The sequence below is a fragment of the Loxodonta africana genome, chromosome 8, assembly GCF_030014295.1.
Source record: "Loxodonta africana isolate mLoxAfr1 chromosome 8, mLoxAfr1.hap2, whole genome shotgun sequence".
Taxonomy (NCBI): Eukaryota; Metazoa; Chordata; class Mammalia; order Proboscidea; family Elephantidae; genus Loxodonta; species Loxodonta africana.
Window position 1 is genome coordinate 99,926,714 of NC_087349.1, and position 15,744 is coordinate 99,942,457.

The 15,744-nt window shown below is 40.0% G+C and overlaps 2 protein-coding genes across 2 annotated transcripts in view; both read right to left on the reverse strand.

The window, feature by feature from the left end:
• LOC100668333 (amphiphysin) overlaps positions 1–15,744 on the reverse strand; it is a 289,557-nt gene that overhangs the window by 29,676 nt on the left and 244,137 nt on the right. Inside the window, exons 12-16 of the mRNA XM_003406912.3 lie at positions 12,730–12,846; positions 9,042–9,065; positions 7,129–7,152; positions 4,356–4,388; positions 3,934–3,990 (exon numbers count right to left, since the gene is read on the reverse strand). Of these exons, the coding sequence (XP_003406960.1) occupies positions 3,934–3,990; positions 4,356–4,388; positions 7,129–7,152; positions 9,042–9,065; positions 12,730–12,846 (255 nt within the window). The remainder of the gene's footprint in view (positions 1–3,933; positions 3,991–4,355; positions 4,389–7,128; positions 7,153–9,041; positions 9,066–12,729; positions 12,847–15,744) is intronic.
• LOC135232278 (uncharacterized) lies at positions 5,326–6,819 on the reverse strand. Its single transcript, XM_064290344.1, has one exon. It carries the CDS (start codon positions 6,817–6,819, stop codon positions 5,326–5,328), a length of 1,494 nt encoding a protein of 497 aa, XP_064146414.1.

A 15,744-nucleotide genomic window follows, 5' to 3' on the forward strand; every position in this document is an offset into this window, starting at 1 on the left:
ACTAAAACCAAAACAAATCCATGGCTGTTGAGTCGATTCCAAATCATAGTGACCCTACAGGACTGAGTAGAACTGCCCCATATGGTTTCTAAGGAGCAGCTGGTGGATTCGAACTGCTGACTTCTTGGTTAGCAGCCGTATTTTTAACCACTGTATCACCAGGACTCCAAAGCAACCAAAAGACACGACTTCTACTTTTGTGCATCCACCTAACAAATCTCCATGGAGAAGTGATGGAAAAGTCACACTGAAAGTACAGAAAATGAAAGTCAAGTGTTGGATAAATATACGATATATTTGTCTTGTGACCCCAAATCCTTCATTGCAATGCATGGTATAATCACATCACCCTTCTTTCCAAAGGACATCATGAAATGAGAAGATACTTTGATAGACAAGTGTGCAAAAAAATTTGATATTTTTATGGGTTTTTATAACCTTTAAGAGGTAGTCTGACACAATTTTAAAGAAAGAATGCAATAACAGTCACTCCAATAGGACTTCAAGAGTCCTTTATGGGAGAAGACTTCACTTTTACTGTTCAAAAAGAATAATCTTCATGATGGAACAAGTATTCAGAGCAACAAACCAGTACTGGAAGCTCTCATGATACGATCGTACCATTCGGGGAAGTCAAGGTGATTTGCTATGACAGCTCGATACCAAACGACCTACACGATAGAGGACATGAAGGCTAATTTGACAAGGCAGCAAGCAATCAATCCATCATCAGATGCTGTCCCCTGTGAGCTGAATCTGCACTGCAGAGGAAATTTGAAGCCATATGAGAAGCCAAAAGAAGCTTCAAAACATGACTCAAATAAATACTCTGCTGTACATAAAAAATGCAAAGATAACTTAAAATGAAGAAAATGTCTGTATCAGGATCTGTAGTGCTTGAAAGTCTGAAGAAATTCTGAAGTTGTATACAAGGCGAGAATACCTAGGATGATTTTATAAATTAGTATACTAGCCTTTCCTTGCTGAACCTGTGAAATCAGCATTATGACATGAAGAGGAGGCAGGACTGGGTGTGTCCCCACATGTCCTAACATCACACCCGATATTACAGTGCAGCACTACAACAAGTAACTTAAATTCCAGGGGAGTAAGTATAACTCACTGAGTAGTGACGAAGGCTGAACCACAATAGCATGACTGTCCATAAAATCAGCAACCCAAATTTAGAAATTGAAGTAACCCTTCTATTCCTTCTGAGATAGTATAAAAATGTAAAGATTTTGTCAAGATAGAGTAAAAAACAATGAAAAACTGTGAGCAACATCTCACAGAGAGGTCTAAAATTGCCCTGTCAGAATTGTGTTCTGCTTCAACCATTTTTTTTTTCCTACAAGATGCCTCCCTTGACAAATACCGCAAATGGGTTTATACCATACCATACCATGGAGTGCAGGTAATGATATCCTATTGTTTGCTTGAGTAGCAATCATCATATGCTCATGGGACAGGGACATTATTTACATCTATTTGGTAGCAACAGGATGCCACAACAGTTTGACTCTGAGACTCAGAAATGGAATTCTTCCCTTAGAGCAAAAAAGAGTAATGAAGACATCGAGCACATTTTCCAGTTTTTTTTTTTGATAGGATGAAGGTAGGTCAATGCAGAGGAAGAGAGGATGGGTTGGGAGAGTAGGGTTAAGGGCTAAGTCACATTCCAACATGGCATTTGCCTTACAGTCCAGCTTCTCCAGCCTTGGGAGAACTCAGTAATGAAAACTGCAAAGGGCTGTGGAGGCAACTCTGCATCTTGGGCCAGGTATTTGTAGATTCAAAAGGGTCTAACCTATATTCAAGAGATGTCCTCTGAAGCCACAAGGTATAAGCAGGGGAGATGTGCAGTTGACCACTGACTGACTTCAACCTCCAACTTGCTCAGAACTGTCAATGAGCCAAATGCCGGGAGGGTTTCCTGCTCCTGGGAAGGTGCCATATAATCACAACTCACCTAGAGATGCATGTTCACTGTGATTTCCTAGTTTTCATAGGTCAGGGCCAATGTCAGCAGCATTCCCAATGCTGGACATGATAAAGCTAAGTTCCCAAATGGCAAGATGGTGCAAGATGTCTGTTTCAGAGAACACATATGAAGAGCAGGCATGGAAGTCCCTAGAACCTGCTGTGGGGGCAGGAGAGATGTTCCAAGGAATTTAAGAACCATTGGATTCTGTGCCTGGACCATTAAATGATAGGTGTGAGTTTGGTTAATTATGACCAGCTGCTTTTCCTTTTATATGAGTATTTCTCAGTTTTTCTTAACCCATTCACAACTGATAATTAAAACTCGTCCGCTAGCACAAATAGAACTCTTATCTCCATCACTCAGGCTGAGAAACACTATTGAATGTGAAGAATGGGTCTCTCTGGCTCCATTATTAACATTACCAAAATGTGTATTTTATCCATTTAAAGCTTTTTTTGAAGGCCATGCAGACTCTGCCTTTTACCTTGTTACCCAAAAGGCAAAAGCGTAACCATCTGTTCACAAGGTATTACAGACACACTATCCTTTGCAAAAATATCAAATTAACCTTGAAGACAAACTTCCCAGAACAGAATTCTTGACTTAGAAAGGAAATAATCTAAAAAGAAAAATTTCATCCACTTAAACCCAAGTCCCATCTGAGCCTGAGGCAAAGACAAATCATTTCATTTTCTTCATTAATTCAGGGCCAACAGCTTCCAACGTGAAAGTCAGGAGCTGGGATAATCATACATTACCCTCTTGGGAAAACCAGTGAGATACAAATAACCCTCATGAATGAATCCTCGAAGAGCCAAAATCCTCTGTAGTATGTCACCGACAAGCTCACAAATGACTTTGCTTAAGGTTCCTCATTCAACTTTACTAGAAAACTGCTGATAAAAAGATTCTCTGTGATAATACTGATTTGTAAGAATCTCCTCTAACACCAGGAGTAACTGTTTGTGCTTCCTACACATCCCCCAGCTAAGTTGTTCTCTCTTCTCATCCCAGCAAATGAGGTATCACATGCATTATTCTAGGCTCAGCTGATGTCTTTATAGGAGTCCCTGGGTGGCACAAATGGTTATGGTCCTGGGTATTAACTGAAAGGTTGGCAGCTCAAATCCACCCAAAGGTGCCTTGGAAGAAAGGCCTGGTGATCTAATTCTGAAAGATCACAGCCATTGAAAACCCTATGGAGCACAATTTTCATCTAAAACATATGGGTCGCCATGAGTCAGAGTCAACTCAAAAGCAACTGATTTGGTTTTTGTTTGGTTCAATGTCTCTAATCCATTAAAAAAAAAAATTCTATAACTCACAAAAACAAGTTATGTGATGAGAAATGAACTAGCTTCAGGTAAAGCAAGGATCATTCCGAGGCATGAATTCTTGAGGCAACTTCATTTTCAATTCTGTAGCTTAAGTTATAAACCAGTTGCCATGGAGTCAATTCCAACTCATGGCGACCTCATGTATGTCAGAGTAGAACTGTGCCCCACAGGGTTTTCAATAGCCGTTTCTTGGAAGTAGATCGGAAGGCCTTTCTTCGGAGATGCTTTGGGTGGACTCAAACTACCAACCTTTCAGTTAATAGCCAAGCGTGATAACCGTTAAAAAAAAAAAAAAAAAACCGTTAGTAACATGGAAATATCCATGTCCTTCGTGAATTGACTATATTTCACTGAAGCCCATCTTTAGACGGTCTAGATTTTTGCTGGGATCGTGGTGCCTTTATAATCAACCAAAGTCATAAGTCACAATGAGATTTTACAGAAGCTTCTCCTCTGTTTTCTAGAAAAGAGGGAGCCAGGGCAACCACATTTTGGATATTCAAGTCCTAGATAACCTAGAATGATCAACTTACTTTAGAACATATAGCAGTAGTTAACAACAAAAAAAAAAAGTTAACAACATCCCCAAAATATAAACCAAAATCAACTTACCAAGTTAGAGATCATACTCTGGTCTGTCTGTATTGTGAATAATGATATATCCTGGGGCTGGAAATTGGGAAGATAATAGATTATAAATTATTTAATGTTCTAGCTAATTTGCTAAAAAAAAAATAGAAACCCATAGTGTAGCCAATAATATTAATAATAATAGTTAAATACAGTCATGGAGCACTTAGTATGTGCTTGGTTACCGGGCTAAGTCCTCTGCGTATATTATCTCATTTAGTCTTGACAATAACCCCATAAATGTAATTACTATTACCGTCTCCATTACTCAATTTGTAAGTCGTGGCGTCAGGATGTATGATGTACTCTTAATCATTACGCCATACCAGTGGCACAGTGGCCCATATTTTAAAAAATCCCATCACTCTCAGCAGAGAGGTCTGGCCAGCAAATTGATTTCTTACCTGGGTAAATCCATTAAAGGAACCACCAGGGGCCTAAACAGAAATGGAAGAGTGTGTTATTTTTTCATCACTTTTGTAGGATAAGTCAATGTCCATTAGACAAGTTGGAAAGTAAAGACTACCACAAATTTAAAATAATACGAAAGGCTGCTGCGAGCAAAAAGGAAATGCAAAAAGCCACACTGTGTGATTATAAATAGGCTGACCAAAAAAAAAAGGGGGGGGATTATTTTGTAATTATTGCTGGTATGTGGGTCAGTGCTATTTAAAACTCACTTCCTCAATAATGAGATGATGATACGAGAGAAGAACAATGAGAAGTTAAACAGCCCTTGTTTTTCCTCAGGCCACTGATAGAATTTAGAAGCTTTTCTAGTATTTCTATCACCCATCTCTATGATGAGGGTGAGATTCCACAGTTTCAATGAGCCTGGGTAGACACATTTCGTGGGGTTTTACTGGAGCAGAGCCATTAGAAGTACGGTCAATTACTTTCTTCTGCTCTTGGTGTAGCATATTTTTATTACTTGAACAGTAAAAATGAAAGTAGGAAGAATAAACTCAGTAATGGGAGGATAAAATAGACTTCATCAGTTCCCAACACAATCACTCTTTTTTTTTTTTTTGGTCAATCTATTTGTGTTTGGCTTGCACAGATTTCAAGAGGTACATGCCATTCTGTTAAAGGGATCAAGCAGGCCTCAGAGAAGATAGGTGATGGATAATGAAGTATGTGAGAGACATTAGGAAAAACAGAACCTACAGAAGTCTTTGCCTAGTCTATGCTACGTACTGGGGTAGGTACCTCGTCTTTATGAGTCTCTATTTCTTGGTACAACAATCCATATCTTTGGTTAGCAATTTCATCTTCAGATAAATCTGAGTTGTTGGTGTCATTGTCTTGGGGACTAGAGGAACTCTCGGGGCTAGTATTCCAGGAGGTTCCCAGAACCAATGGTCTAGCTATCTCTCAGCCTTGTTCCCAGCAACTAGAAATGGCTTGCTCCCCATATACAGCTGCTATTAAGTCTACCTCCAGCTCTTTCTTGTTCTCAACTATGTCTAAATGTTCCCAGCAGTTATCTAAGCTTCCTATATCTCTGATAGACGAGTGGTTAATAGAATCTGAAAAAAAAAAAAAAAAAAAATGTTCCCAGCAGTTATCTAAGCTTCCTATATCTCTGATAGACGAGTGGTTAATAGAATCTGAGCAACTGGTAAATCTACTGGCTTGGCCATCTGGTAGACCAGAGACCCTGAATTTGTGCTTACTATTCATTGCTGTATCCAAGCTTTGCTGCCAGCTAAGATCTGGATCTTTTCCCCAAGAGTCTGTCTCTGCAAGTCCTGGCAAGTTAATGGTATGACTACAGTTCCCAGTCACTGTACTTTCAGACCACTCTACTAATGAATCTTTTGCCTTATAGGAACACCACGCTTGTCTGTTTGCACTAGTTCCAAGAGAAGAATTAAGGTCAGTCCTAGACAGAGCTGCCATTTCACGTTTTACTGATAAAACAACAGCCTGATTTTCATCGCTGCCACCTCCAGGAGCATATAACACTGACTCATACTGAATTTCTTCAGTATCGGCACCGCCCTGAGCTGCGTGATATATTGTATCATGGTTAGGAGGGTCTATTAAATTTTTCTTTATGTCTTTTCTAGCTAAAGTCCATCCCTCAGGGCCAGTATCTTTAATATCAGAGACAGAGTCAGTCTGGAGAGGCAGATTCAAGACGTCTGTGTGACTGGCAGGTTTAGCTCCAGAGCCTTCTATAATTTCACAATTATTTACTACTGGAACCCTATCATCTAGTCCTTGGTCTCTGTTATTTTCAATTATTTTTAAGATCCCTTTGTCTTGCTTTTCTGTTGTCTCAGAAAGATCTACTACCCTGTTCCCTCTGTTTTCACAAGCTTTCTCCTCAAATTCCTCTGTACTTTCTAGTGCCTTGATATCAATAGCTCTAATGTCTACCTTTTCACATGCCTCCACACCTGCCCACACAGAATCTTCTATCTTCTGCTTCTTTTCCTCTTCTTCTGCCTTTTTAAATTCTTCATGATTTTCTTTCAACAGGCCACCAGTTTCCATGACTGGCATCTCTGGCTCAAGTGAAGATTCATAAGGCTGCTCCAACTCCATTGCAACTGTGGCAAATCCAGCCTGAGTCTCAGGCTTTGGGGGCAGCTGTTCCTCTCCACCTGGTGAGGCTGGCCCCAGGATATCCTCACCGGGCTCAGCTACAGTGGGCCAGTGAGCAGAAGAAAGGTCTCCAGTTGAAAGTCTCATGCTCTGATCTGCTTCAGAGAGATATGCAGAGTCTTCCTGAGACCTGCCTTGGGTGATTTCCCAGCTGACACTGTCTGTACTAGCATCAGGGCCCCAAGTAAATGCACCTAGGTCAATTTGAGATCTTTGAATTTCTTCAGCCAAACCACTGTCTGGAGTTTCCTCCATGATCAGGTTACACAGGGAAAGACTTTTTGAAGAGTCAGTCTTTAGAGTGTGCAGAAGAGCAAAGAAAAAAAAAAAAAAAACATAAGATGAAATAGATCATGGTAAGATTTGATGAGAAACATAAAGCTCTTCAGTAGGGTAGCTCCAGTTAGATAAAACTAGAAAGTAGTTAAATTAAATGGCTTAAGGTTAAGCCTGTGACAAGCAATATCATGAGAAATAAGCTCATTCTAGATAATATATCATGTATATAAAGCACAATAACTAAAAAAAAAAAAAAAATCCAGATTTTTCTGGAAATTTACCTACCGGTTGTACCAAATCAGTGCTGGTCTGTTTGGGGTTTAAAAAAAAAAAAAGACAAAAGAAGAAAATTAACGGGCACATTAAATTCCACTGATGTTCAGAGTGAACATTCTGCTGAAGGCCATGGCTTTTACTAGCTTGTGACAGGAATGAGTTTTGTACCGACGCTGTTCAAGACTCCTATGGAACGGGCACAAATGAAACACCAAGAATGCCTCTGTCATTTTCTAGCACCAACACGATGTTTTACGGTTAGTTGATAAATTCTTCTTTGGTAGACTTAAATGCAAAGTTTCCAATACATAAACAAGCCTAAGAGAACCAGAAGGCCACAAAATTATACGACATCATATATTCTGATACAATGTCTAAATAAAGTCTTCACAAGTATCATCCCACACTTGGTTCTGCCCTTGAGGTAGGCATGTAGACGGAGGATGATCTGTTGTTAACCACTGTGACTGCCTGGAGGATTTCCCTGATGTTCTACCCCCAACCTGAAAGCCATTTTCTGCACATGAGGGAAAAGCACTGGGAAACAGAGAATTAAGAACTGCAAGTGATTATATCAAGAGAGCCATCATTTGCAATCTTGCTATTGTTACCATTCCTAGCAGGTCTGTCCTCGGAAACAGTCAAAGCTCTATCTTCTAGATGTTACCCTCACCCTCACTACAACCTCCTCAGCTGAGAAAGGGAAATGTGTTATAACTCCAACTAAAGATATGAAATATTGGAGGTCCCGGAAATTAACATCATTCCCTTAATCTCCAAGAATACGCAGCATTGAAGCACAGATCCAAATGTCCTGAATGTCAACCCATGCATCCCCTTTTGTGAATATACACGTAAAAACAACTCACTATAAACGATATCACTTAGTCACTGGCGTTGTCAACCAACATTGTTTGACGCTGCTCCAAGGATGCTAAGTAGTGCAGTATAAACCTGTTCCTACTATGGGAACAGGACAGTCAGCCTTCTGTTTTAAGGGGAGAAAGCGGCAGTGTTACTTCTGAAGACCAGATCCACAAATAACTAGATCTAACAAACTCTCCTGTTGCCGTCTCACAAAGGAAGAAGAAACAGTGAAACAAGCTGAGTTCTCAAGACCATAATCCAGGGCTTTTCTAAAATGGGGCAGGCAAAGGTCCTATCCCAAGAGATGTGTGGCTCTATATGGGTGTGGTCCATTTCTTCATTTCACAGCACAGATGCTGCCACCACAAAGCTCTATTTGTGTGTCTTTCCCAAATCTAAATTCTGGAAGTACTCATTCTTGCACAACAGATTAGCTGAATAAATAACAGTCACAACACCTAGTTTTTAATGCTTGCCAGACATTGGGTTAAATGCTTTAGAAACATTACCCTATTTATTCCTCACTCAACCCTATGAGGCAGGTGTCATTACTTTTATTTTCCAGATGAGAAAATTGAGGCTTAGAGAAATTTTAGAAATTGCTCACAGTCACAAGGTTATAAGTAGCAGAGCCTGGCAAACCCAGGGCTGTCTGTAAAGCTTAAATTCTTACTGATGAAGGTTTTTTTTTTAAACACAATAATGAAAAAATTGCTTGTTTCGTATGCAAAGTTGCCATCCCTTACACTTTCTCGTCCACACTTTTCGTAAAAACAACATAGGCACATGCCTTTCACCCTCAGCACCTCCTCCAGCCACCAAAAACCACAGCAACAAGCGTGAAGGTTCACAACACTGAACTCTTGACCATTGGCCATCCAGAAATCCGGCCCATTAGCACTCTTTTCTTCATCATCCTCTCCAGATTCTAGTAATGCCAGGAACCTGCAGGGGGCTGATGATTGTCCCAGGAGACTACATTAAAAATCTAACAAGGGTTACCAAGTTTCTAGGGATCCAGAAACATCAAAATGCATAGTTCTTAGTGCTCTTACCGTCCATAGGTCCCAGGGCAATGTCTGAAAACAAAGAAAAATACTGTTAGGTATATAAAGCCCAAACACATAAAAAAATCTGAGGTGATAAAAAGCCGTTGGAATAAAATGATGGACACTCTCTAAACATTTAGTCCAGCACTGTTCAACAGAACTTTCTTTGATGATAAAAACGTTCCATAGCTGTGTTGTTCAATATGGTAGCCACTAGCCACATGTGGGAGCCCAGCTGGCACAGTGGTTGAGAGCTCCGCTGTTAACAAAAAGGTCAACAGTTCGAATTCACCAGATGCTCCTTGGAAACCCTATGGTGCAGTTCTACTTTGTCCTATAAGGTCGCTATGAGTTGAAATTGACTCGATGGGAACGGGTTTGGTTTTTTTTTTTTTTTTTTAGCCACACGCAGCCAGTGAGCATTTGAAATATTATAGTATAACTGAAGAACTAAAGTTTTATTTCACATAATTTTACTTAATTTAAATTTAATTAGCCACATAAGTAAAATTATGTGAAATAAAACTTTAGTTCTTCAGTTATATTATAATATTTCAAATGCTCACTGGCTGCATGCAGTTCTAGTTAATCTGCCTTTCCCTCTACAGGTGGATAGCTATATTTGTAACACAACGAATGGGGTTATTTAACACACACACACCTGCACATGCCATTTGAATGAAATAAAAAAGGGGTCCAGGTATTAGGGCTTATAACTTCTTCTCTGAGGAACTGCAGATCCTATTGTTAATGCTATCCACCTTCCCACGCACACACACATTCAAGATGATGAGGACCATGAGGATGTATTACAACTAGTTTGATGGTAAATACACCCTGGAAGAGTAGTTCTTCAGTATGTCAAAATATAACACACAGCTCAATTAATTTGGTAATCATGCAAATTATCAGGGTGCCCCGTGAGACATATAGATGAATTACACTTACTACTGCCATTTTAATTATGAAGCTTATTGATCCTGGAGAATGAATCCAGATGGTTCAAATGGCTTCCACTGTGTGTGGGAAGAGTAGGGGCAACCTCTCTTATTTCCTTTGTGGTTAAGAATTGCTGCTAAAGCCGCATCCTTTTCTGCCTATGTCCTTGTGACGTGAAAGGATTCATGTTTATGTACTTGTGTTGAATCACTAAATGTGAACAGCAAATTACAGACTCTCGCAATCTCTTCTTACAAACATGACTGTCACAACAATTTCCAGATCAGACAACACATCTCCTCTTCTGTGGATTCTGTAGGAGAGAATGCATGCCCTGAGGTTCTGAATGATACCACCCATTTCATCTGTGCTGGCTCTAACCACACTGCTCACCTGCCTGCATCTCTGTACAGCTTGGTGGTCTCCCGGATACCACCTATGCATGAAATGACTCAGAAAGAAGAGTGAACAGCTCCATTGAAAGCTACAATTTGGGGGGCTTCTTCTGCATCTAATATGCATTTTCTGATCACCCAGGTGGTTTCTGTTTCTTTGCTTCACGTCCCTTAAGAATCACAGGTCAAAACAGCTACTACACGTCTTTGCATAATGCACACGGCACCAAGAGCTCTCCAAAGGAAGGCAGCCATGTGAGACATTGTGTTTATCAACGCTCGGGATGGAGAAAGGATGAGCTAGCTTGTGTGGATGGACTACAGAGATCACAAGATGAGGTGTTCCGCCAGCAGCAAGAACATCAATTTAAGACACGAGGTCAGGCGATGGGTAAGGGAGATCACTGTGAGTGAAGCGGAAGAAGGCTGGCAGAATCCAAAGCACCATACTTGTCTGTCGACTTGACCTAAGATGCTCCTTCTCAGCACAGGGGGAGAGATGTGATGAGAGCTGGATCGCAGGTGACTCTGCAGTGAGGCGGCTCAGTTACAGCCACGGAGAAGCTGGAGCAGTTTATTACCTGGCCCCAAGGGAAGGACACAGAGGTGCATACAGCTTTCCCTAACTGCAGTAACTCATTTTCTTCAGAACTAAGATGTGTGAAGATTCAACCAAGGTTGCTTAGAAAATAAAAAATTCTAAAAGAACCCCTAGCCCTAAGTCCACACAAATTCCTAGATTTATGGATCAATCATGAATTGACATAAAAAGGCTTCTCTCTTAATTCAAATTTACAGACCGAATTGCTGTTGATTCTCATCCACAGATATCGCAGCATCCACCATGAAAACTTCCTTTCTGCCACTAAAGTAGCAGAAAGTGAGCAGAGGAAATCTGAGGAGAAGCTCTGAGAAGGAAGTATACTGTTATATGTACGTTCATTTTCTACTTATCACGGGCACTAACGCATGTCTCTCAAATTGGCTGGCAATTATTACTTTGGCATTTCCCAAAAATATGTTTTAGAGAACACTAGTTTCAACGAATGATAAGAAAAGTTTCATCAAAACAGATTCCATTGTTCGGGAAACTCTGTGTTAAACAAATCTAAAAAAAATTTTTTTAATGCAGGACTTCTCAGAGCCTTTAACACTCTAAGGCACATTGAGAATCTCACAGAAGGGAGCAAACAGATAGAGCTTCCTGAAATTTTCATCTAAAAGATCCATTTTTTCTTTTTTTGCAAAACACCTTTAAGGCTAGTACCTGATCTACTTAATTTCCTGTTTTGGTGACATTTTAGACTTTTATTATTTCTACTGCATTATAGGGAGGTCTTTAGAAACCCAATCACATTCTGGAACAAAGCACAGATTAGATAGAAGCCTTATTTACTGAGATTCATAATGAGCTGTCTGTTCCCCAGTGGTTTACTGGGATGTATCAAGAAGGCTTCAATAAAAGGAAACTAAGCTGGGTCTTATACCCTAAATTGAGTTTTATGAAACACCTTCATTAATTAGTTTGAAGTATACTCTTGCATCTTTAGATTTGCCCAAATTCAAATGAAAAGATCCCAAACATATCCAAAATACTGATATAAACAATGACTATTTAGTCAAAATTTTAAGTTAACTCCCTTCCATTAGCATGGATAACTGTAAATTAACTATACTCCAGAGGCACCATCCACAGGTCATTGCAGCACACACCACCAGTATCCCTCTGACAGCGAATGCTATCGCAATACCTTCTGTAATGCGAGAAATGTTGAGAGTAAGGCAATGATAAGCAAGGATAAGCTTGGGTAGGCCATGCCAACTCTATATCAAGCCATGATCCAGATCAAAAGAGGGAAGTTGCTACAGCATGGAAGCTGAGGACATCATAGAGTTTAAAACTATCAAGGCTGAAAACAGTTCTGCCAGGGCTTAATCTCATGGTGATTTCAAACATGTCTTTGCAAGGTGTGAGGAGGCAAAGCAAAGAAAACAGTAAGAAGATGAAACCCAAAGCCAAAAGCAGGAGCTTTATTTAGAGTGGCCATAAAATGTATCACCCAAACCTGGACAGTTCTGACCATGAAAGGGGGCATGATTAATAATTACTCGATGCATGGTTGGTTACCCCAGCTCTATGGCAAAAGAAAGCTAATGGTGGGGGGGAGGGGTTTAAATGAATTAATATTGATATCATCCTCTTTCTACTCCCATTAGAAATACTTGTCAACCAAGAAGTAAAATAGATAAAAGTCATTTGAAAAGGAGAATGATCACTGAAAGACACATCCATTATCTTACTGAGCTTATTAAGATTCATGAAATATCATCCCCAGACATACAAAAGAAACCCTTGATACCTGAGACATGGGTGAGTGGGTCACACCAGCAGAACCCACAGATGCTACCTCAGGCTTGAATGGGTCAAAGTCCAGATCCAGCAAAGTCTCCTCTTTCTTCGCTTCAGGGACTTCATTCTGTTAAAACAAAGCAAAGCAAAATATGCATCAGTTTGACTCTGATAAAAGCTCATGATATAGCCCAGGTATAATCCCTCCAGTACTGTCATTCAGTATCCTTCCTCCACACATACTTGATAGTTTACCATTTAGGTGGCACATCCAAGTGCCTCCAGGGTCACTCAGCTAAATGTAGTGAGAGGGGAAATAACCAGCTCTGGCCAAGTACTGCTTAGTCACCCTGGGGCATGTCCTAGACTCCAGTGCTGTCCTTTGTCAAGTTCTAAGTCCAACCAACAAAGAGAATGTCTGAAAGATGTTTCCTAATTCCACCAAGATCCAAGGAATCTCCTTCTCTGTTAGCTATGAGGGCTCAGGTGACCAGACAGACAAAGCGGACCAAGACTTGGATCCACTGCAGTAACCTAGGGAAGCAATCATTGTCTACTGCTGACCTGATTCTTCCTGCCCCATCCCTTCTGTAGTACTGTATCTTGATTTAGTTACCATATAGCCTGTTCTTCATCCATAATATTGTTTTCTTGACTGTATGTATGTGTATATAATGGAGGGAGGAAAGAAAGGAGGGAGGGCAGAAGAGAGAGAAACATGTCCTCCAATGTTTGCTGAAAAATAAGCCCCACGCTAATGATATGCTTGGATTAGAGAGAAGGTCAGCTCACTAAGACACAGAGTGAAAATCCCGCTATAATAATTTTTTTTAAATCTATAATACTGAGCATTAAGATTCATCCATTTATTTGAGGTATTATGATATAGGAAGATAACATAGCTTTAAAGTTGGCTCAACTGACACAGCAAGGGGCAGAGCTGAGACAAAGTTTCTGTAAAGTATACCACGGTGAAGAGACTTGAGGTTGGTTTCATAAAATCTGAGTTACAGGTGTTTGGTATTTTATTTAAGCTTCATTTTTGACCATGTGTTGCCTAGAAGTTAAAAAGTCATACTAACTGGCGAAGTATTAACCCCATTGCCATCAAGCTGATTCAGACTCATAGTAACCCTATAGGACAGAGTAGACAGAACTTCCCCATAGGGTTTCCAAGGAGCGGCTGGTGGATTCAGACTGCCGACCTTTTGGTTAGCAGCCAAACACTTAACCACTGTGCCACCAGGGCTCCAACTGTTGAAGTATTATATAAGAATAAAAAAGTTTAGATAAAGACTTTAAAGGACAGGAGTTATTTTAATATTGATCTTAGGAATAAAGTTTAAAAAAATGAAAAATGAAAACCTTGGGGACATAACAGATACTATTTGTTAGTATACCCACATTCACTGTAGAACGGAAACTGCTTACATATCATGTTACAGGCCTTGACTTTTCTATTTTGCAGCATGATTACACCACATATATAATATATATATTTTACATATATATATTTTTTAATTTCGCAAGGATAATGCTCTCTTGACATCCTTTCTTTCTTTAACAATTACAGTGGCAAAACTATCACCTGACTCCCTTGGCTCCTATTCCAAATCAGCAAAAGGCCCATTTTTCACCAACTTTTATATTGGTACAGATAATATTTTTTAAATTTAGCTAACACACTGCACTTAGGCACTAGTCTAATAGCTTTACTTGTAGGAACTTTCACTCGTAAGAACACACTTGAGTGCAGTCTAATGAAAACCACACTACTATTGCCTTTAAAACAATTACTTTACCATATTCCCCAAACTGTATTTTACCTGTATTGTCTAATTTATTCCTTATGTTAAACCTAAGGGCGGATGGCACCATTTCCCCATGAAGGAGTGGAGAATGGGGCTTTTGCCCCAGGTTCCCCACCTGGAACATGGGAGACAGGACCGCAGTCAGCCCCCTCTGACTCAAAGCTCATCCAGCCTGCCACTGAGACCCTCATCCCACAGGGGCTGGAGGGCCTGCAGAGGAATTCTAAAAGACACAAGAGTGGCCAAGCTCTCCATAAAAATTTAGGCCACAAAATTAGGCCATCAGTCATCTTATGAGCCCAATGAGTTAATCTCCTCATAAAGCTCAACTGAGATTTTAGAGATTGAGTTGAAAGGCAGCATTGGACTATAACGGGTTATATTCAGACCTTGATTTAGATAAATCTAGGTTTGCATCCCAGCTTTGCCACTTGCTAGCTGGGTGGCCTTAGGCAATTAATATAGCTTCTTTGAGCCTCAGTTTCTTCACGTAGAAATTGGGAGTACTAATATCTAGTAGCTGGACAATGAATAAGGAAGACCGAAGAATTGATGCATTTGAATTATGGTATTGGTGAAGAATACTGAATATACCATGGACTGCCAGAAGAATGAGCAAATTTATCTTAGAAGAAGTACAGCCAGATGCATCTTAGAAGCAAGGATGTCAAGACTTTATCTCATATACTTTGGACTTGTTTTCAGGAGAGACCAGTCCCTGGAGAAGGCCAAAATGCTTGGTAAGGTAGAGGGTCAGCAAAAGAGAGGAAGGCTCTTAACAAGATGGATTGACACAGTGACTGCAACAATGGGCTCAAACACAGCAATGCCTGTGAAGATGGCCCAGGGTTGGCCAGTGTTTTGTTCTGTTGTACCTGGGGCCACGATGAGTCAGAACTGACTTGATGGCACCTAATGACAACAATAACTAGTAGGATAACCATAAGTAATATAATAAATGCACTGTACATAATACATAGGAGATATTCAAAACAGAATTTGGAGTTAATGATGCTATTAATTACTATTACTAATAATGTATATGTGTGCCTGTAAGATTGCCATCATAAAATATCTATATAACAATTCAGGTGCCTTCAAAATAGTGTAGCTGTCTTCTTCAGACTCATCTTCTATTTGGGTTTCCTCACTAAACTTTGAGAGTTATCCCTCAAGGCATTCTTACCAAAGAGCATTTGACAAAGCTATAAAAA